This window comes from Trichophyton verrucosum (assembly GCF_000151505.1).
Source record: "Trichophyton verrucosum HKI 0517 chromosome Unknown contig01030_1.f1.exp, whole genome shotgun sequence".
In the NCBI taxonomy this organism is placed as follows: domain Eukaryota; kingdom Fungi; phylum Ascomycota; class Eurotiomycetes; order Onygenales; family Arthrodermataceae; genus Trichophyton; species Trichophyton verrucosum.
This window is the reverse complement of record NW_003315184.1, coordinates 19,889-40,854: the sequence shown is the minus strand read 5'-3', so window position 1 is coordinate 40,854 and position 20,966 is coordinate 19,889. Positions and strand designations below refer to the sequence as shown.

The window sequence follows — 20,966 nt, the reverse complement described above, 5'->3', positions numbered from 1 at the left end:
TCCAAGGTGCGTCTCTCCCGTCTGTGTCTGTGTCTGTATCTGTATCTGTCTCTGCGATGGTATGTCTCTCTCTCTGTGTGAGCGTCTTCGTGGCTATGTGTATTATGTCGAGGTCGAGGACAGCGGTGTTGGATGCTGGACGGGCCCTGGCGACATGGGATGGGGGCCCCGGGGGGGTTGTGTTCCTGGCTGGGCGTCTCTTGCCGGCTGTTCCCTGTCCTCGCCTTCGCCTGTGACTTCTATCGATGTCCTTCCTCGTCGTCGTTCTTCTTTTAATGTCTTGTCCGTGAATGTTTTCTCTTCTTCTTCTTCTTCTTCTTCGGCTTCAACTTCACGTCGTCATCTCGCTCACGTGATCCTCTAACGACTCCTCTAGCTCATCCTTCGCGAAATCCCCTGAAAAGCCGCCGTTTTTCTGCTCTCCCGCTTCTTCTTCCCTCGAGCAAACTGTTTTCTTCCTCTCTGTCTGGTGTGCCCGAGGGACGAGATGCGATAGAGCGGTTCGGGCTCTGCTGGTGAACTGGTGTCTTAGCCGCTGCGTGGTGCTGAAGCCCCTGCAGGGAGTCCCTCTTCTCGAAACTACTTATAGATCGTCCCTGGGGGGAGTACCTTAACCATAATAATAACCACGACAGGCCACAACTACCACTGCACGCCCTCTGCAGCATGTCTGGCTACCAGCCGACCTACGTCCCCGGTGACAGGTAAGTAGTCCTCCAGGTTGGTTGTTTGGTGGACAGGTCGAGAGGCTGACATCTTTCTGTGTCTCTAGATCGCCCGCGGGAGGCCAGAACCCAGAGTCCCCTTGGTCAACGGCGCAAACCCTCGATCTGAAGACTAATGTAAATCGCCAAAAGACCAAGCGATGGGTGAATGCAAAACAATACTCGTACGCCGGTGACGAGTGGGGAGAAAGCGAGGACGAGGATGAGGAAGACCAGCCAGACAACTCTACTACTACTACTACCGGACACCCTCAGTCGCCAAACATCGTCAGGCCGGCGGATATATACAAACGGCTGGCTGAAGAGCGGGGAAGTACTCGCTCGGGGAGCTCTGTGGGAGCTGCTGGCACGCCGTCAGCTTCGACAGTTGCTGTTCAAGACACAGCTGCAGCGACCACAGGAACTGAAGCGTCTGCTCCAGCTGGCCCTGATGGCGGCAAGACGGCCTCGATACCGCTGCCAAACGACACCGCAGAGCCTCCCATAGGCCAGCTGCCCGAGTTACGACGACTCTCTGGGTTTGAAGGGTTCATGGACAGTGGTGACAAGTCTGGAACGACAGCAAGCCCACATGCACTGGCTGGAGAACCCGCAGAGAAGGTCCCTACTATCAGAGAAGAACACGTAGGTGGTGACGAGCCATCCTCAAATCATTCTGCTCATACAGCACCCACAGACCCTAAAAAATCTATATCCTCTGAAGGTGAACAGAGCCGAGACGGTCACTCACCATCTTCTGCCTTGGACTGTCCAGACGCAGCAGGTCACAGTGACATCGAGACTCACACTCCGTCGCGTAACACGGTCTCAGAAGACGACTCTTCAGGACCACACATCGCTGGTCTGGATGTCTCGCCTCTTAGCATGAGTAAACGAAGCTCGATAGACCCAAACACGCTCCCAAACACTGCCACAGAGACGACAGAACAACAGACTGAACCTCCACCTCTAGCCCAAGAACACGATGAGAGCTCTCCGGTACAGAAATCTGCACAGAAAGCTGACATTCCTTCCGCTGCTTCAGGTGAGGAGCCAACGCAGTATGCGTATACACAACTCCAGGATAACTACCCATCTCCCCATGGCCTGGATCATCCCCACACTACCATCTCCATCCCTACTTACGAGCAGCAGCAGCAGCAGCAGCCTCAGAGACAGCTAAAAAAGAAGTTTTCCTGGGAGGTTGACTCAGAGGAGAGTGACAGAGAACAGGCCCTATCCCCGCTGTCACCTGTTTCAGCCACCCTGACCCCAGGAGCATTGGTCATTAATAAACAGCCCACAGGTGGCAGTGGAAATGAAGCCACAACTAGTGCACCAGTCCCAGGATCTCTCGCTGCTGAGAGCCCACAGGACACCACTCCAGTCGAGACTCAAGACAAAGAAGCAGAGCTGCTGCCAAAGACTCAGAGCCAGAGCCCCCTTCCCCCTAACACTGTCCAACCAGGCGCATCATCCATGTCAAATCAGAAAGCCCCTGAATTCCGTGAAATAACTAGCATCCCCCAGCCCGCCCAAAGAATAGCCGCTTTCAACAATGCCAGAGATGTCTATGCAAACACAGACTCTGGTCTCGACGGATGGATCAAGAACGTAGCGGAAACCGGCAATCCTGACAACGCAGAAACAATCCAACGAAACGGTATAGCTCCAACCGATCCAAATGCCGCTCACCGGCCCATACCATCTCAAGGAAAATTCCCCAAGCTACCCTCACTCAGCAACATATCTCTGCCTTCTAGACATCATGACGGCTCTGGTCCTGGCCATGGCCACATCCGCCAGAGCTCAGGCGTCCAGCTCGGCGGAATGATGAACACGCAGCACGTCCAAGCAAAGGGCAAGGATCTCCTTCACTCCGCCGGCGTCCTAGGTGGTAAGGCTGGTGATGCAGCAAAGGGCCTCTTCGCCAAGGGCAGGAGTAAATTCCGACACAGTGGAAGTGCCGACAAGGTAGATACCTAAGTCTCTTCTTTTCTTCCTCCATCCTTCTTTCAGAATGACATATCTTCATTCTGGCCAATGTGACGATCCTCATGGCCACCCCCCACTATCCCTCCATTTTCCTTCTTCTATACATCTTGACTTTTCTTCGACATACATTGGCAACTCATATCCTATCAAATTGGCTTTTGGTTAAAGATCGAACCGGCTGATATCTTTGGGCTTTGTCATGCCGGGGGGGGAATTCTGGCTTACCCCCCTCTTTTTGTATCGGTCATATCTTACGAAGTCACATAGCGAGTCTAATATACGGCTATTTTGTAGGGTCAAATTGTTCCTCCTGCTTCTCCTCCGATGCCACATAATTCTGTGCAGTCGGAGTTTGAAGGTTCTCGACTTAGTATTGGTAGTCAATATCAGCATCAACAACAACCTCAGCAGCAACAACAGCATGAACAGCAACAACAACAACACTCACTGACAATTCCAGAGACAATCCCTCGTGTCAAATCGCTAAAATTCGATAGCCAGCCATTCTCGGTCTCCTTTATGGGCGAAGTTGCTCATATTATGTCTAACGGTGACGAGAAGAGACCACGAGATTCTAAACGATATAGTGGTCGTGGTCTGGCATTAATTACGGAGGAGCGCCCCGTTTCTCATACTCTTGAAACTTCAGAACCTCATGTGCAAACTGATGTGCCCAACAATCAGCCTATGCCACTGCCTGACCAGCCAATGCAGAGCCCTGGTATACCAGAGATCAACCTTCCAACTTCTACCCCAAATATTGAACCCGTTTCTGCCACAGCCAGTGACCGAGGCAGTGGGGAGTCAGGCGTTGTCTCAGTGCTCGCAGACGAAAAGGATATTGAAAAGGGCAGACTATCGTTTGCCGTGTCTGAAGTGGACGTCAAGCCCACGCGGGAGTCCTCTGTCATTTCTTCGGCAGATACACTCGATGACTCCAAGCAGATTGAAGCAGAGATAATTGTAACCAATGGTAATCAGAAGCAAAATCTGCCGGCAGATGCTACAGAACAGCAACAGGGATTGGGCCTCCGCAAATTCTCGTTTGAACTAGAACCGGAAATCAGTCCGCCCATAGACAGCCCTCCACTAGTAGACCACCAGCAAGGAAGCTCTACTCCTCAGACTACAAATTGGCAATCTGAGTACAAGTTTCCTCCTCCCGGAACTGTTCCTCCACCTCCCGTTACAGATGTGTCGAACAGCTTGCCCAGCAACCCAGTCCATCCAGCCCATGCACGAACCTGGGCTCAGACAGACCAGCGCAGCGTGTCCCCGTTGCCATCTACCCATGCACGCACAGACACAAATGGCTCTGGAATATCCATCCAGGCTCCGGGAGCGGCTACTCCCCGTACGCACAACCAGCAGACTAACGACAGAAATGCCAACTACTACTATTCCCAAGTGGGTGCGGGTTGCCCTGATCCCGGTGTCTACCATCCTCCAGATGAGCAGAAAAAGCGCCGGTCCAGCCTTGGGTTTACTGGCATCATGTCGAAGGTTAACCTGGGACGCAGCAAGGGGCAACCAGCAGACCGACCCTCATCCCCTGCGCTAAAGAAAGGCAGCAAGATGTTCAAAACATTGAAGTTTGATCTACTGCATGGCAAAAATAAGAATAACAACGGTCCTACGAGCGAAGAGCCTGCCATACCAACAGTTCACACTGCTACTGCTTCCCATGCCAGGCAATTTCAGTCAGTAGAAAACCGGGATGCCCTACAACGAAACACCCCAAGTGCTCTTTCAAATCATAATACAGTGAACGGCTCCGTTCCTCACTTGAACTCAGGAGTATATGATGAACCGTCTCCCCCAATGAGCAACCGGCCTTTCTCTCCTGAAACAGTGCTTTCACCAGCCAGAGCTTTTTCGGATGATAGAGCATTATCCCCCAGCAGGGCCCAATCTCCAGCTCCAAGTGTAAATGTGAACCAGCGAACCCCCAATACATCAACGGCAGAAGAGGGGCCCAAACAAACTTCAGGAAACCGGCCAACGCGGTTCTACAAGTCCGTTAACTCCGTTACCTCACGGATCCCTGGGCCGTCAAACACACCTCCAATGAGCAGGCAGCCTTCTCCCACGAAGGAATTCTCAGAAGGCCCCGGGGGTAGAGTGGCTGGAGAACATACTGGCCTTTTTAGCCCGACAGCAGTACCTTCAGGATCGAACTTTGTTTCCAACAACCAGGTCATCATAACTCCACCCCTATCACAAGCCATGTATTCTCCTACTGGCTCCGAGCAGACAACCAAATCACCAACACACTCTCCTCACGCCAAAGATTTACACTTCCGTTCTCGCAGTCCTCTTTCCAGACCTCCAGATACCGCCGATAGCCCTTCACTTGCTCCTGATACTCAGGACCCTGCACAGAGGCTTGGAGCGTTCCATGCCTCTGTTCCGCACACCCCGCGTGTAGGCGACCAGGAGACTCCATGGACCATCACATTACCCCAGGATGAGAAGCATCAGAATCCTCAGATACCATCCAGTACATCTCAATATGCTATGTCTACGACTACTTCTCCAGGGTTACGTCATGTCAGCTCTCCGCAGCCAATATCACCACCTAAGGGATCCCTTAATGGCTCATACTCATACTTTGAAACACGTCCAACACCCGCCAGCAATGCCAATTTCACCGTTCCGTCCGGTGATGCGTCAAACGGCAGCCGTATCCCCGAGCAAACCCGTCTTGTACACGTAGCTTCTATGGAACCCGTCGAACTCCCAACAAACGATGACTCGAGTGAAGAGATAGTGATGTCCAGCACCTCCTATCCTGGCCAGGAATGGCAGCCTGCCTACCTTGGCCAGTGGGATTAGCCCTTTTCTTCTATCTTCTTCTTTTCTCTTTTTACTTCTTCTCCTACCATCTTACGCCGACCTCCGTGACAGCGATTTTCCTATGTCGATACTTCAATTCTTCTTTTTATTTTGGACATACATAATCATATACCTTCTACAGCTCTTTTGTTTAATATCTATCGGATGCTTCCATTATAAGATACCCCTAATATGTTGGAAGCATCTTTTATACTTTCTTGTATTCCATCTTTCACTGATTTGTTTCCTTACTTTCATTATTATTTCTATTTTTATATATAATTTTTGAATAACACATTATACATATCCATCTCCATTCGGTTGCTGTCTAATAATTCCAAAACCCTAGTGACTCAAGGCTGAGTCTCATCACTTGTGTCTGTGGATTTTACTTGTTGTATCGCGATATATTTGATAGACGTGGATACAGGGTCCATAATATCCCCTGACTCAAACCATTAGTTCGGGCACTTTAAATACGAGGCATCCCACTTGATGTCATCAACATCATTGTTTTCCTATCAGCCTCATATCATGACTCTTCAATGGGTGTAACATCTGTATGGTTAATTCTGCTGCCTGGCTGTCTTGTATATAAATAATCGATAATTACCTATTCATCTAGTGCTTCGGCATTCTGTTCGTTTCTATTCAACCACAGCAACCATCATGGACCGAACATTCATAGTTGAGCCGCAGCTTGCTGAGTTCGACGTGCCTATTCGTGACTTCTTTCAGTCAAAATCCGAATATAATGCCTTTATAATCGGTGCATTTATATTTTCCCCAGCAAGAGACCCGAATACAACCGTCAGTGACGATGAAGTCAGGCGCTCCACACGCGCCTTGCTGCTCCGGAGAGCTATAACCGACTCCCTAGGCGGCCTGTGGGAAGGCCCAGGAGGCTCCTGCGACGACACCGACGCAACAGTACTCGACAGCGTGGCGCGAGAAGTCTATGAGGAGACCGGGCTTCATGTCTCCCACATACGGGATCTCGTTGCCGTCGACCGGTGGGACAGAGTCAAGGACGGAGAGCACATCAAGGCCATCAAATTCTCATTCTGGGTCGACGTCCACGAAGCCCACCAAGCGCCAGAGAACAGTCACTTCGCCCCGGACTGGGAGCATCAGATCAAGCTGGCCCCCGGCGAGCATGAGCAGTACCGATGGGTGACGGAGGCAGAGGTTCGCAGATATCTCGCCGGCCAGGATGAGGCCGTCAAGTTCACGTTCCCAGCCACGGCAAAGAACTACCTGGAGGCCTTTGCTGTTTATAACGGTGTATGAGGGTGTATCGAGCGCCCGACTCCTAGTAGACCGTGTCCTAGACTCCTGTTAATAAGATGATGATTGAAGGGTACAACTGGCTCAGGCGTAGCTGCGGTTTCGCCGTCACCCTGTCACCGGCATCAACGGCCATTAGAATAGAACTCCTCCTAGTAGTTAATCAACTAGTTAAACCAGGGATACACGCAGAAAACAGCGCGTATGACCCCCGAAATGCAGGATCTTTGTCTTTAGTTACGCCTTGAGGCTCGAAACAGGGGCATCTCAGCACTTCGGCCTTACAAAGGGTGGCATCCGAGCAATCTAACGAGATTTCCCCAACACGCGACGCGCGCAACAAAAGTCAATCAGCGCAACGAAGTAACTAGCTAGATGAATATGAAAAAGCGACCACCACTTCAGCAACATCGCCGGAACGACAGAAGAGAAGAGACTTGAAAGTGTTGATACCTGCGGCTCCGGGCGTTTACGGACAGCCATGAAACGAGGGCAGAGCATTGTTGAGCCCGGCTCCAGCAGCGAGGGCGGCGCCAGCACAGTTAAGAGAGGACCATCCATCACCGTACAGGAGCACGGCTAACTTGGGAATCTGATAGAATAAACGGCCGCGGATATCAGACGTGCTCGAAGAAGAAGACGCTGCCTCGTCCGGCTCGGATAGCTCTAGCAGCTCCGGCAGCTCCAGCAGCTCGTCGTCAGAGGCAGGAGAAGAGGACGCGGAGGAGGAAGAGATCGGTCTTCGCTCGACCCAGGCCATACACGAGAAGAACTCCCGGAGACAGGAGAATGTGGCGGCAGAGCATGGGATCATAGAGCGTGTCGACTGCTACAATTTCATGTGCCATGAGCACTTCTCGGTCGAGCTGGGCCCGTTGATCAACTTCATCGTAGGCAAAAACGGGAGCGGGAAGAGCGCCATCTTGACCGCACTCACACTCTGTCTGGGAGGAAAAGCGTCTGCTACAAACCGTGGCCAGAGCCTTAAAAGCTTCGTCAAGGAGGGCAAGGAGTAGGTGATGCACTTTTAGCTCTCTTGGGGGTGCTACATTTTGCTAATGTACTATGTCAGGTCCGCAACCATCATCGTGCGCATAAAGAACAGAGGAGACGGTGCCTATCTACCAGACACGTATGGAGAGTCAATAATCGTCGAACGTCACTTCACACGCTCTGGCTCAAGCGGTTTTCGTTTGAAAAGTAAGTCGGGGGCCATCATCTCAACAAGGAGAGCGGATCTAGATTGTATCACGGACTACTTTGCGCTGCAGATGGACAACCCTATGAACGTACTCTCTCAGGACATGGCCCGGCAGTTTCTGAGTACCTCAAGCCCTGCTGAAAAGTATAAATTTTTCATGAAGGGGGTGCAGCTAGAACAATTAGACCACGACTACCACATGATGGAGGAATCCATAGACCAGCTTCAAGCCAAACTCCTCGACCATCAGGAACAATTGAAGGTTCTGGAATCTAACAGGAACAACGCAAGGGCACGGCTGGCACAGTCTGACAGGCATGAGAGCCTAAGAGCCCGGATTCGACACTTACGATCACAGACAGCCTGGATACAGGTAGAGGAACAAGAACGGGTCTGCCATTTCCCCCCTTTGTATCCCAGTCTTTTTTTCTTTCAGCAAGCTAACTAGCCACAGATTCGCGATTCTCTCGTTGCTGAAATAGCAGAAACAAGAGCACGTATTGAGCAGCTGGAATCCGAAGCTGAAAATCGTGATGCAGAATTCCAGGCAGCTGATCAAGAAGTCAACGAGGCAAGAGAGGCCGTTCGTGTAGCTAAGGAAGCCCAAGCTGCTATTGATGATAGTAAAGCAGAAATCAAGCAACGGTATGATGAAGCCGTTAAAGAGCGGACAGGTCTCCAGGTGTGTCTCCTACCTAACGCTACCAGGTATTAATACAAGTACAATGGCTAATATAAGAGGAAGGCCCAACAAGCGATGATCAGGGAGCATATAATGGATAATAAAAGGACAATTGCTGATACTGAAAAGCAAATCGAAGAGGAAAACGCGAGGATTGAGGCATTGAATGGTGGTGCTACAGCAGCAAAACTCAAGGAACTTGAAGAAACGAGGGCTGCTGCGTCGACCGCCAAAGAAAGATACAATGAGCATAAACAAGGTGCTGAAGATTTACAGAAAGCCGTCTCTGAAGCAGAAGAAGCTGCCGGCAAGAAAAGAGGGCCGATAGGGATGAAGAAGACCGAGATCACTGATGCGGAAAACCAGCTACGAACATTGATGAGAGATAGTAGAGACCAACAGGACGGGTTTAATGAGAGAATGCCCTTGCTTCTGCGGGCGATTGCCGCTGAACAGGGATTTGACCAAGCACCAGTTGGGCCTCTGGGCCAACATGTACGCCTTTTGCAGCCCAAATGGTCTTCCATCCTGGAGAATGCATTCGGCACAACACTCACGAGTTTTGTGGTTACTTCAAAACGAGATATGAATGTCTTGTCTGGAATAATGCAACGGGTAAATTGGTGGGTTGAGGAACGCTATGCAAACTACTGAGCTTTTCGCTAACGTGTATTTTGTAGCGTCTGTCCAATATTTATTGGAAATTCACAAGGAAGGATTGATACCACGAACCATGAACCTGATTCTAAGTTCGATACCGCACTGAGAGTACTAGAGGTTAGCTTTTTCTTATCACTATAAAGATCCCTTTTACTAACTACCTCCGCCCGGCTCAATATAGATTGATAATGATATGGTTCGCCGTCAATTGGTGATCAATCACGGCATTGAACAGATGCTACTGATTGAAAATCTTGAAGAGGCATCAACAACCATGTTTGATGGCGCAAGGCCAAGAAATGTCAAACGATGCTACTGTATAGATTCTGGGGATAGACGGCGAGGTATCCATCTTGCCTTTAATCGAACCGGAGACCCAAGCCAGTCTCCTATTCCTGCATTTACTGGAAGACCTCGAATGAAAACGGATATCGACATCCAGATAAGGTAAGTCTAGTCCTGACCCGGTTAATGCAACCCACCTGGTTACTGACTCATCTCTAGAATGCAGCGAGAAGTCATTGATACCCTCAAACGTGACCTTGGACGGCTTGAACAAGAATACCGTGCTGCGATCCAGCACCTTCAGCGGCAAAAACAGTTGCTCTCTATTCATAAAAACCAAGAGCATGAATTATTCGTCGAGAGTCAGAGGGCTGAAGATAGGGCGGATGATCTTAAAGACGCAATTGACAAGGACAGAAACCAGGATGGACGGCTCGAGGCCCTAAGTTCGGCCTTGAAAGAAGCTGAGGAAGAGCTGAAGCTACATGAACGTTCATTTGAAGATTGCGTCAACGCAAGGGACGTAGCAACAACCAAGGTAAAGGAGATAAAGAGGGAATTGGCTGCCAAAGACACTGAAATCTCTCGAGTTTCTGAGGATACCCGTAAAGCAGAAAATGAGCTGTCAGTCAAGGCAAATAAAAGGCATACGGCGCTCGTTGGCAAAAATGATGCAATTGCCAAAACAGACACTGCTAAAGCACAGGTTACTCAGATTGAGCGAAAGCAGGAAGATACTGCCACTCGAATTGCTGACTTCATCCAGAAGGCTAGTATGGTTTCTCCCAGGGTCCCGATTGATGCTGGGGAAACGGAGACCAGTCTTGCAGAGAAACTGGAGAGGCTGGATAGAGACCTCAGAAGATATGACTCGCAGTACGTAGGGCCAATCCCACGGTCATATAACCTTTTTTTTACTTACAGTTGTATTAGGATGGGGGCGTCAAGGGAGGAAATTGCCGCCGCGGCGGCGGAGGCGGATGCGAAATATGAGCGGTCACAGAACGAGATCGTCGGTTTTAGAACACTGGCACAGGTATGGAGTTATTATATATTTTTATCGGCCTCACCTAATTTTCTTCGCGTGGCTGCTCACCCGTGGTAGATGCTCAAAAACTCTCTGGTTCACCGGCAAGAAAGATGGCAGAAGTTCCGAGCTCATATTACGTCACGAGCGAAGATCCAGTTCATCTACCTTCTCAGCGAGCGAGGCTTCAGAGGAAGGCTGCTTGCAAATCACAAGAAGAAACTATTAGATGTTCAGGTAAGCAACGTACACTGAAGCAACTTCCCGCGTTCACTCTGCTAATTTGCTTCTAGGTTGAGCCAGACAGCACCAAGGATAGCATCAGTCGAGGAGCGAAGACTCTGTCGGGAGGAGAAAAGTCGTTCTCGCAGATATGCCTTTTACTAGCCCTATGGGAAGCTATGGGTTCCCCTATCCGTTGCCTGGACGAATTGTAAGCTGCCTTTTGCGCCTCATTCGCACCATCTGGTCTTCCGCTAATGTACTCTAGTGACGTCTATATGGACTCGGTTAACCGAAAGATGGCAATTGACATCCTGGTAAGTTTCTTAAGACGTGTTATCATAATACTTTTACGCTTAACCACCTAACTTTTTATCTCTGCCACTAGATGTATGCTGCTCGATGCTCAGTCGGGCGCCAGTATATCCTCATCACCCCCGGGTCTAGGTCTGAAATCACCGCCGCCCCAGACGTGCGCGTAAAAGAGTACGTTCATTTTGCCACTTTACTTTGCTCTGCCTATGCGATCCCTGATACTTACAGCCATTGCTTTCTATCTAGGCTTGCTGAGCCCGAACGAGGCCAGCGTACACTCTCCTTTGCGCAATAGCTCCTGACCTAACTCGGTAACCTGCCTCAGTCATGCAACCCAGAGAGGACCCCCTCAATCTTGTATATATAGCATCATCTAACCACCCCTTCCCGCCGTGTACATAGCCTATTCTATTCTCCCTCTTATCTCAGCTGCATCACTGCTCGTAGTCCGCTGCCACCAGGTCCTCTTTCACTCTCCCAGTAACGAACTACTTTAACTACTTGAAATCTTGGCGCACGGGCCAAGCCCTTTTCCCTCCTCCGTGAGTTTAACCTCAAAAAAGCCAAAAAAAGCTTTCTCATTTTCTTTCGACCTCCAAAAAACCGACAAAACAACAGAAACAACTTCGCCCTCACGCACACACAACACAACACCCTTGCAGCCCGACTATCTCCGCTGAATTTTCACCCTCAAAAGGCCATATCTCAGCCTCCTGGAACCTCCGTGTCCTCCCAGATCACACCCGTGTTTACCGAACAGCAGTTACGGTCAGGAAAAACTCTCAAACACACCACCCCCTCTCCGCACTCCAACAAGCCGCGCAACTCCTTCGTCGGCTGAGCACACGAGAAACGACTCCAACGCCGCTTTCAAGACCCTCACACTAACGATACCAGTAAGGCTTCGGCCTTCCTTACGCGTTGTTACCTGCTTTTGTTCGTTGCTTACAATCCCCGCTATAGTTACTTTTGAAGCCGTTTTGACCCTGGAGCTACGTCCACCTTGTTCGAAGACGTAGAACACGCAAATACCCATACGCACCCTTAGAAATACACAATCTCGACGTTACCTGACGCCTGTTGCCTTTTTCTTAACCCCCCCCGCCTTTACAAAATCGCCTACCATGACCGACGCTCTTGCTGCTCAGCTGAACAACACAAAGCTAGGGTTCGTATGGCGCCATCATTACACAATCGCAGAACTTTCACTTACTTTACCCCCAACAGTGACAGTAGCACGGATAACAAGTGGAAAGAACAATTGAAAATCCCGGCTAAGGATACGAGAGTACAGACCGAAGTAAGTCTTAAGCTGTCCCTGGGCTGATTGCCACCATGCTAGTTACGGATATTCTCTTCTAACCCTGTTATTTTTGTCCGCAACTAGGATGTTACCGCTACTAAGGGTCTGGAATTCGAAGACTTCTATATTAAGAGAGACCTAATGATGGGAATTTTTGAAGCTGGATTTGAAAAGCCGTCTCCTATCCAAGAGGAAACTATCCCCGTCGCTCTCACAGGTCGTGACATTCTTGCCAGAGCGAAGAACGGAACCGGAAAGACGGCTGCCTTTGTTATTCCAACCCTAGAACGCACCAACCCGAAAATAGCCAAAACCCAGGCCCTTATACTAGTGCCTACCCGAGAGCTTGCGCTACAGACATCACAGGTTTGCAAGACGCTTGGAAAGCATCTTGGCATAAATGTCATGGTCACAACTGGAGGAACCGGTCTACAGGACGATATTATCCGACTTAACGACACGGTTCACATCATTGTTGGAACACCTGGCAGAATTCTTGACCTTGCTAGCAAAGGCGTTGCTGATCTATCGGAATGTACTACTTTTGTTATGGACGAGGCGGACAAACTTCTTTCTCCCGAGTTCACTCCAGTTATTGAACAACTCTTGACCTTTCACCCTAAAGACCGCCAAGTTATGCTGTTTAGCGCCACTTTCCCGATTATCGTAAAGACTTTCAAGGTACGATACACGTCCATTTTCTTTATCACTTGTGGCAATCAACTAATACTAATACACATATTTCAGGACAAACACATGCGAAATCCTTATGAAATTAACCTCATGGACGAGCTCACCCTCCGAGGCATAACACAATATTATGCATTCGTCGAAGAGAGGCAAAAAGTCCATTGCTTGAACACTCTTTTCTCGAAACTCCAAATAAATCAGTCCATCATATTCTGCAATTCGACAAACCGCGTTGAGCTTCTCGCTAAGAAAATTACCGAACTTGGATACTCCTGCTTCTACTCTCATGCGCGCATGCTGCAACATAACCGAAACCGCGTGTTCCACGACTTCAGAAACGGCGTCTGTAGGAACCTCGTCTGTTCGGACCTGTTGACTCGTGGTATCGATATCCAGGCTGTGAACGTGGTTATCAACTTTGACTTCCCCAAGAATGCCGAAACATATTTGCACAGAATTGGTCGTTCCGGACGTTTTGGGCATCTTGGCTTGGCGATCAACCTGATTAACTGGGACGATCGATACAACTTGTACAAGATCGAACAGGAATTGGGAACTGAGATCCAGCCCATCCCTCCGTCCATCGATAAGAAATTATATGTTTACGAAACGCCAAATACCATTCCTCGCCCCATCTCCAACAACCCCTCAGAGGATCAAAAAGCAGCTGGCCAGGAAAACCAGCCTCGTCGACAAACCACCAACCCATCCAATGGCCATGGACAGTACAGCTCCGGCCGCGGGCATTACGGCCGCGGCTCGTATCGTGGCAGTCGTGGCTCCGGCCAGCGCTCAAACAACCCTGACAGCTCTAGAGCAGCCGGAAACCCACAAGCCAACGCTGCCAATTCAGGAACCCCTGGGTCCTAATCGAACGTGTTTGCTATGCATCTATTCGTTTATCTGCTTTCTTCTTGTTTTTCTTTTGTTTGTTATCACTCACGATCCTTTTAACGCTTACTCTCTCCCATCCTCCACAAACCCACCTCACTATACCCACCTTCCCCTCTTTTTTCAAGCAGTGCATCTTTTGTATTACACTGCTATCACCACCAGCACTACCAGCATCCAGAAAAAGAACCCCAGCCCTTTCTAATTTTTCATGCACCTTGCAGGATCTTCAATCCATGTTGATGCTGCAGGCATTGTATCATATTTTCCTCCTATCCCGGGCCACTCCAGTCTTCATGCTATTTCGGCATACAACAAGGCCCTTTGACATTGTTCTCGTCTTATCGGCGCTTACGTCACTTCCAGAGCCGATCTGCCTCCCTAATACACCTGTGACCCTTCTTGAGACACTACTTACCGGAATGTCGACCGTCGACCGCGTCTCTGACAAACCTTTTGAGAAATCAACATTTGAGGCTCCGTCAATGCTATACTTATACGATTCATCCCAGACTCAACATGCCTCTACCTAGGCACCATCTATTCCACCTTTCGCTTATCAAGGGTTCGTGCAGACCTACTTTCGCTATCATTCCGACCCTTGTGCGGACCATTTGATATCGAAGGCCAGTGGAAGGACAGCTCGCACACAGCGATAACGAACCAAAGCAAACCAAAAATTAAAATAAAAAAAGAAAAAAAAAAAGAAAAAGGAAACGCAATGAAAAAAGAAAAGACAGAAAAAAAGACCAAAAAAATATTCAGGGGTCACTACTTGATGTTAGCAGGGTTGCTCAACTTCATGGTGAATCCATGCTCTACTGTGTTCATCCCACTTGTACCCTAGATCACTGACATCTAGTCAATGCCATGTTTAGTTTCCTCTGAGTACTTCTTCTCCTAGCTGATCATCGCCCTGTAGATTCCATCACTGATTACAGATAAAAGTGCGGAGTATAAGGCAGCGTACCGTACTCTGTTGTGTAGATCCTGATACAGGCGACAACACACCTGCCGGTGCGAGGGCATTGTACCGCCCAATAGTTAGATATAGCTTATGGCCTCGCATCTATGCGGGCATGCAATTAGGTATTACCTATATACTACACGCTACATCAGTGTGTATAACTAATCAGCTACACTCCGGAGTTTGCTTTTTGGTTGGTTACGGCAAGCCAACTAGTTAGCGCGAGTCAAATTCGTCCATCACATCGAAAAGCTGGCAGCAGGCAAAAGCCGAAGAACATCCCACCAGACGCACCGGTCAATTGAGCAGCGATGGCGACCAAAGAGAACGACCAGAAGCCAAAGGTACGCCGTTTGTCTCTGTCCATAAGTGTCGACGTTATCAGCTAACTTCCAACGCACAGCCGAGCAGTCTGCGGTCCATCATCGCTGGCTCGACAGCTGGAGCTGTTGAGATCTGTACGTACCCTCCCCTTCTCCCTCTACCATCAACGCAATAGCTGCCTGAAGATGGCCTTGAAATACACTGCTAATACTTGCGATAGCAATCACTTATCCTGCCGAATGTATGCTATCACACCCTTCCCGAGTATAGATGCTGCTGCCCATGCATGATTGCTGACCGGACGCAACCCTTACGTATCACCGCAGTCGCGAAGACCAGAACCCAGCTCAACCGCCGATTAGCGGACGGCAAGAAATTACCATGGCCTCCGTTCGGACGGGCGTGGTATGCGGGATGCACGACGTTGATTATTGGTAACTCGATAAAGGCCGGCGTTCGTACGTTTAGCTCTCCGCGATGACACGGTTTCGGCTGGTTCACCACTTACCCTGACAACCTGATAGGTTTCGTCGCGTTCGATGCTTTCAAGTCCCTCTTACAAGATGAGAACGGAAAGATATCAGGCCCAAAGACTGTGATAGCCGGGTTCGGTGCTGGATTTACCGAGTCCCTCCTAGCAGTCACTCCGTTTGAGAGCATCAAGACACAGCTGTACGTCATACAACCACTTGGCCATCCTCCTGGGAATTAAATTTAAGGCTGTATGAATATGCTGACAATAAACAGCATTGATGATAGGAAATCTGCTAAACCACGAATGCGAGGCTTTTTGCATGGAAGTGCAGTTATATTCCGCGAGCGAGGCATCCGAGGCTTCTTCCAAGGATTTATACCCACAACTGCGCGACAAGCAGCTAATTCTGCGACGAGATTTGGAAGTTATACGACCATAAAACAGTTTGCGCAGGGTTACATAGCTCCCGGTGAGAAGCTTGGGACCCTGAGTACCTTTGCCATTGGTGGAATGGCTGGTCTTATCACAGTGTATGTGAATCGATATTTTTAAAAGGCAGTTCCAGAGCTAGAAAACTAACAATAATATTTAGCTACGTTACGCAGCCCCTAGATACTGTGAAGACACGGTAAGTCTATTCATATCCCCAGAGGCATTTGGAACCAATATATGCTAACATGGCGTAGAATGCAATCGCTGGAAGCAAGAAGTAGCTACAAGAACAGCTTTGACTGTGTGGCAAAGATATTGAAAAACGAGGGAATATTTACCTTTTGGTCTGGAGCCGTTCCACGTCTTGCTAGACTGGTGCTAAGCGGTGGCATCGTTTTCACTATGTAAGAACATCCATCAACCCCTCAACCCCTCTATGACCGTTACCATGAGACTAACATGTGGTTGAAAAGGTATGAGAAAACCATGGAGGGTCTTGATTTGCTGGATCCTGAAAGAAAGTACATCTAAATTTTTTATATTATGTTCCATGGCTGCGGTCCTGAATTGAGGAGGCTAGCTTGTTATACTGAAACAAATCTAGAGCTTCCGCTCGTGTATATTCTACGTATGAATAGAAAGACAAAGATAGACTGTTTATGTTTCCCTGTACGTACTCTACCTTAAAAATAAAGCCCAAATAGTGTAGGTTTGAAATCAAGATGCTGTATATGGGTATTATATATTTATTATACAGTGTCTATATCATTGTCTCGTTCTATACCATCAAGCAGTAGCTTTGCGAGACGATTTACCTTCAGCAGTGGCAGCTTGCTGCTCTAGACAAAGGGCCTCAACTTCCTGATCTACAAGCCAGCTCTGAACGCTCTCTATGATCTTCTCAAGGTTCTCACCTCCATCCATGACCTTGCCAATATTATGGACTGTCATGCCGCTCCGGTGGTCTGTACATCGACTCTGTGTGAAGTTGTATGTACGGATCTTATCTCCTCTGCCAGTCTTGTTGACGCCGCCCATGGCACCACGACGTAGTTCCATCATTTCCTGTTCTCTCGCCTCTCGTCTGGCTTGGGCTAACTTGGCTCTGAGCAACAGCCAGGCCTTCCTGCGATTCTCGTGCTGGGAACGGGAGTCCTGCATCGAGATGACTGTCCCGGTAGGAATATGTGTGAGCCGCACTGCGGACTCAGTCTTGTTGACATGCTGGCCACCAGCACCACTGGCTCGGAATTTCTCAGATTGCACATCTTGGGGGTTGACGTAGTAATCTGAATTCGGATCATCAAAGTTCAGGGGGCTGTCTTCTTGGTTGTTCTCGGGAAAACTGGGCAGTATCATAACGCTAACAGCACTCGTATGGGTTCGCCCCTTTGCCTCTGTGGCCGGCACTCGCTGAACACGATGCACTCCTGCCTCGGTCCGTAGTATATTATAGCTGCCAGGGGTTTCGACTTCCATCACCACTTCAGACAGACGCTCCTCTGCGCCCGCGCCGACTCCGTCCTCCGCCTCCATTTTTATGATTGTAGTTCTCAGGCCTCGGCTAGAGCAGAACGATGTATACATGCGGAGCATCTCCGCAGCAAATAGCCCTGCCTCGTCACCTCCCGCCCCCGGACGAATCTCAATCAGACACGGCATATCGGCAAAAGGATGTCGAGGGATCAAAGCCCGTTTTAATGTAGCGGATAAGGATGATAATGTCCCAATCGTTGTTGTTATATCATCTTCGGCGAGGGATTTAAGTTCCGTATCGGTAGACGGTTCATCTATCAGGCCTTGCAGCTCCGTTATGGACTGGAAAAGGGCAGTAAATTATATTAGATACCGGGTAGATTTTTCACATTTTAGTCGCATAGACCGGAGCATACCTCATGGGCTGTATCCCAGTCTTTTAATGCATTGGCAACTGGCGCAATCTCTCCTATCCGTTTTGCAGCAGCCCTCTCGAAGGACTCGGCCTGTTTTGCCGTGAGGGTAGCATGTTCCGCAGCTAAGGCTCTCGCTCTGTTTAGCAGGATAGGAGACAATTCAGCTTCTTTTGGGGTTACTATAGGTGCATGAGCTTCTAGTCGCTGTTATGGCACGGATATAAGAACGAGGCTTCGACGTACCTGCAGAGCTATATCGCCTAGACACTGGAACAATTCTGCTAGACTGCGCTAGCCGTACACTTCGTGAGAAACACCGCAGGCATGTCCATGTTGAGCTTCCTAGCATCACTCCAGGGGGCTATTATATCTTCCCTATATTGTGTTGCTCTGCCGTAAAAAATATCCCCAGCAATTGCTTCGTCCTTTTTTTTTTTTTTTTTAATTGCTTCTACTTCTTTCCGTTTTGGGACTTCCAGGAATTCGATATCACATGATCTCGGATAATTACATAACCCTTGCTCCCAAAGAGGACTAGCTCCGGGCGTCCGGCAATAAGTTCGGGTTAACTAAATGTCCGAAATGCCGATGAAGCCACCTTTTCCATTCTTACCCTTTTGGGACGCCTCTTGAAGATAATATGAAAGTTGCCACGAAAGCGTCGTCGTCTTTTTTCCTTCAAACTGTTTAACTTGTCAGTCGTTTGGGTTATTGAGTCTTGCTTGTGGCGTATTGCGCTGGTATATTTTGCTTGTCCCGGCCGCTTGGTGGGAGTTCTCGTTTGGTCTGCTTTGTTCTCTTATCACGCACCGCTATCATGATCGTTCGATTCCGGACGGTCGCCTTCCTGCTGGCCGTTATTTCATCTGCAAACGGCCTGAAGCCTTCAGATATCCCACCTGATACGCCGGTCTCCTCGCTGCTATCCTCTGCAAAGACCCATCTCGCCAGTGGCTCCCCCGAAGATGCGCTCCTCTACTTCAACGCCGCCATCGACAAGGACCCCTCGAACTACCTATCCATCTTCCAGCGCGGAGCTGCCTATCTATCCCTTGGAAGACACTCTCGCGCCGCAGATGATTTTAACAAGGTTCTCAAGCTTAAGCCAGGCTTCGAGGGGGCACTCTTGCAGCGTGGAAAGCTACGGATGAGATCTGGCAACTGGACCGGGGCTAAGGAAGACCTCCAGGCTGCAGGCAAGCCAGGTGAGGGCGACCTCGTTCAGCTCCATGAGGCTCACGTTGCTGCGGTCGCTGCAGAGGAGGCAGAAAAGAAACAGGACTGGGAAACATGCGTGGCTCAATCAAATATCGCCATTACGAAGGCCATGGGCTCCCCCGAGCTTCGACGGACGCGAGGAAAGTGCCATTTCGAGAGAGGAGACATTCAGGAGGGGATCAATGACCTGACCAGGCTTACGCAGCTTTCTCCGAACAATGTTGACCCTCATCTCCAGGTTTCGGCGATGCTCTTTTACTCTCTAGCGGACACCGAACGCGGAATGGACCAGATTCGAAAGTGTCTTCACTCCGACCCTGACTCTAAGATTTGCAGCCGTTTGTTCAGAGGCGAAAAGAGGAATTCCAAGCAACTTAAGAACCTCGACAAGTTGCTGGAAACACGGAAATTCCACAAGGCCGCTGAGCTCCTGGTAGGGACCAAGGGCGAAACTGGATTGCTGGAGGACATTCAGCAAGACGTCAAGTCTGCCCAGGAAGATGGATATATTCATCCCAAGGCTCCCAACAATCTCTATCATTCCTTGGTGGAGAAAACGTGCGAGACATATAGAGCTGTATGTAGTTCTTTGCCCTTGTGTCATTTTCTGAAAGAACAACCTACTAACCGTTGACTAGATGAACTCCAAGCGAAAAGCGCGGCCATACTGTAGCCAGTGTCTTGAATTCAACCCTTCATCACTCCATGGTCTCCTGTCCAAGGCGGAAGAACAAATAGATGCCGAGCAATACGAAGCTGCCACCCAGACGCTGAAAACTGCGGATGAGCACCACTCCGGCTCTCAGGAGATTCATACGCTCATGCAAAAGGCACAAACACTACTGAAACGATCGAAACAAAAGGATTATTACAAGGTTCTGGGGGTTGACCGTGATGCAGATGAGGCCACAATTAAACGGGCTTACCGCAAGCTCACAAAGAAATTCCATCCCGACAAGGCGCGCAGCCAGGGCATACCCAAGGAGGAAGCCGAGAAGAAAATGGCGAGCATCAATGAAGCCTACGAAGTTCTCTCTGACCCCGAGTTAAGGCGGCGATTTGGCCATGGTGATGACCCTAATGACCCCCATGGAGGCCAGCCACACTTCAACCCCTTTGCTGGCGGACACGGAGGATCTCCGTTCTTCTTCCAACAGGGTGCTGGAAACCATCACTTCAAGTTCACACAAGGAGGCTTCGACTTCCAAGGGGGCTTCCCCTTCTAGGCTTTGTTTCCCCTTGCTAATGATTTATTTTAACCGCATATTTACTTCTAAAACTCTTCGCTTGTTTTTTTTACTGGCCCTTTTCCTCTGGTTAAACGACATGCATCCTATTCATTTTGAGCCGGACTTACTATCACTTGACCGTCCTGTATTCTTTTTCTTCTTCTTTAGATTATTACTAGATTTTTCTAATGGAAAAGTGAAGTCTGATTGATACATAATCTTTCATTTGCCTAATGGGTATTTTGGCTGACAGATTCATTCTCATTGGGAGAACCACTTTACAGCTGATTGAATACAGATAAATAGGCTTAATCAGGGATAAATGTGAAGGA

General features: G+C 49.3%; 8 protein-coding genes across 8 annotated transcripts; 7 read left to right on the top strand and 1 right to left on the bottom strand.

Annotated features, from left to right (window-relative positions):
* Positions 1-666: 666 nt before the first annotated feature.
* Positions 667-2,690, top strand: TRV_07592 (uncharacterized protein; the record flags this gene model as incomplete). The annotated part of the gene is made up of 2 exons (XM_003018352.1): positions 667-704; positions 773-2,690. The coding sequence occupies 2 exons, from the start codon at positions 667-669 to the stop codon at positions 2,688-2,690; spliced, it is 1,956 nt and encodes a 651-aa protein (XP_003018398.1).
* A 333-nt stretch (positions 2,691-3,023) lies between these two features.
* Positions 3,024-5,534, top strand: TRV_07591 (uncharacterized protein; the record flags this gene model as incomplete). The annotated part of the gene is made up of 1 exon (XM_003018351.1): positions 3,024-5,534. One exon carries the CDS (start codon positions 3,024-3,026, stop codon positions 5,532-5,534), a length of 2,511 nt encoding a protein of 836 aa, XP_003018397.1.
* A 669-nt stretch (positions 5,535-6,203) lies between these two features.
* TRV_07590 (NUDIX domain protein) lies at positions 6,204-6,824 on the top strand (the record flags this gene model as incomplete). The annotated part of the gene is made up of 1 exon (XM_003018350.1): positions 6,204-6,824. One exon carries the CDS (start codon positions 6,204-6,206, stop codon positions 6,822-6,824), a length of 621 nt encoding a protein of 206 aa, XP_003018396.1.
* Positions 6,825-7,302: 478 nt separating this feature from the next.
* On the top strand, positions 7,303-11,113 carry TRV_07589 (DNA repair protein Rad18, putative; the record flags this gene model as incomplete). The annotated part of the gene is made up of 10 exons (XM_003018349.1): positions 7,303-7,386; positions 7,421-7,833; positions 7,927-8,413; positions 8,471-8,704; positions 8,762-9,327; positions 9,385-9,481; positions 9,546-9,811; positions 9,869-10,685; positions 10,755-10,913; positions 10,970-11,113. 10 exons carry the CDS (start codon positions 7,303-7,305, stop codon positions 11,111-11,113), a joined length of 3,267 nt encoding a protein of 1,088 aa, XP_003018395.1.
* Positions 11,114-12,337: 1,224 nt separating this feature from the next.
* Positions 12,338-14,076, top strand: TRV_07588 (uncharacterized protein; the record flags this gene model as incomplete). The annotated part of the gene is made up of 3 exons (XM_003018348.1): positions 12,338-12,381; positions 12,441-12,513; positions 12,601-14,076. 3 exons carry the CDS (start codon positions 12,338-12,340, stop codon positions 14,074-14,076), a joined length of 1,593 nt encoding a protein of 530 aa, XP_003018394.1.
* A 1,299-nt stretch (positions 14,077-15,375) lies between these two features.
* On the top strand, positions 15,376-16,415 carry TRV_07587 (uncharacterized protein; the record flags this gene model as incomplete). Its single annotated transcript, XM_003018347.1, has 6 exons — positions 15,376-15,408; positions 15,468-15,522; positions 15,609-15,629; positions 15,715-15,846; positions 15,913-16,060; positions 16,136-16,415. 6 exons carry the CDS (start codon positions 15,376-15,378, stop codon positions 16,413-16,415), a joined length of 669 nt encoding a protein of 222 aa, XP_003018393.1.
* A 666-nt stretch (positions 16,416-17,081) lies between these two features.
* TRV_07586 (uncharacterized protein) lies at positions 17,082-18,536 on the bottom strand (the record flags this gene model as incomplete). Its single annotated transcript, XM_003018346.1, has 3 exons — positions 17,082-18,113; positions 18,188-18,366; positions 18,431-18,536. 3 exons carry the CDS (start codon positions 18,534-18,536, stop codon positions 17,082-17,084), a joined length of 1,317 nt encoding a protein of 438 aa, XP_003018392.1.
* Positions 18,537-19,004: 468 nt separating this feature from the next.
* TRV_07585 (uncharacterized protein) lies at positions 19,005-20,631 on the top strand (the record flags this gene model as incomplete). The annotated part of the gene is made up of 2 exons (XM_003018345.1): positions 19,005-19,982; positions 20,044-20,631. The coding sequence occupies 2 exons, from the start codon at positions 19,005-19,007 to the stop codon at positions 20,629-20,631; spliced, it is 1,566 nt and encodes a 521-aa protein (XP_003018391.1).
* Positions 20,632-20,966: the final 335 nt, after the last annotated feature.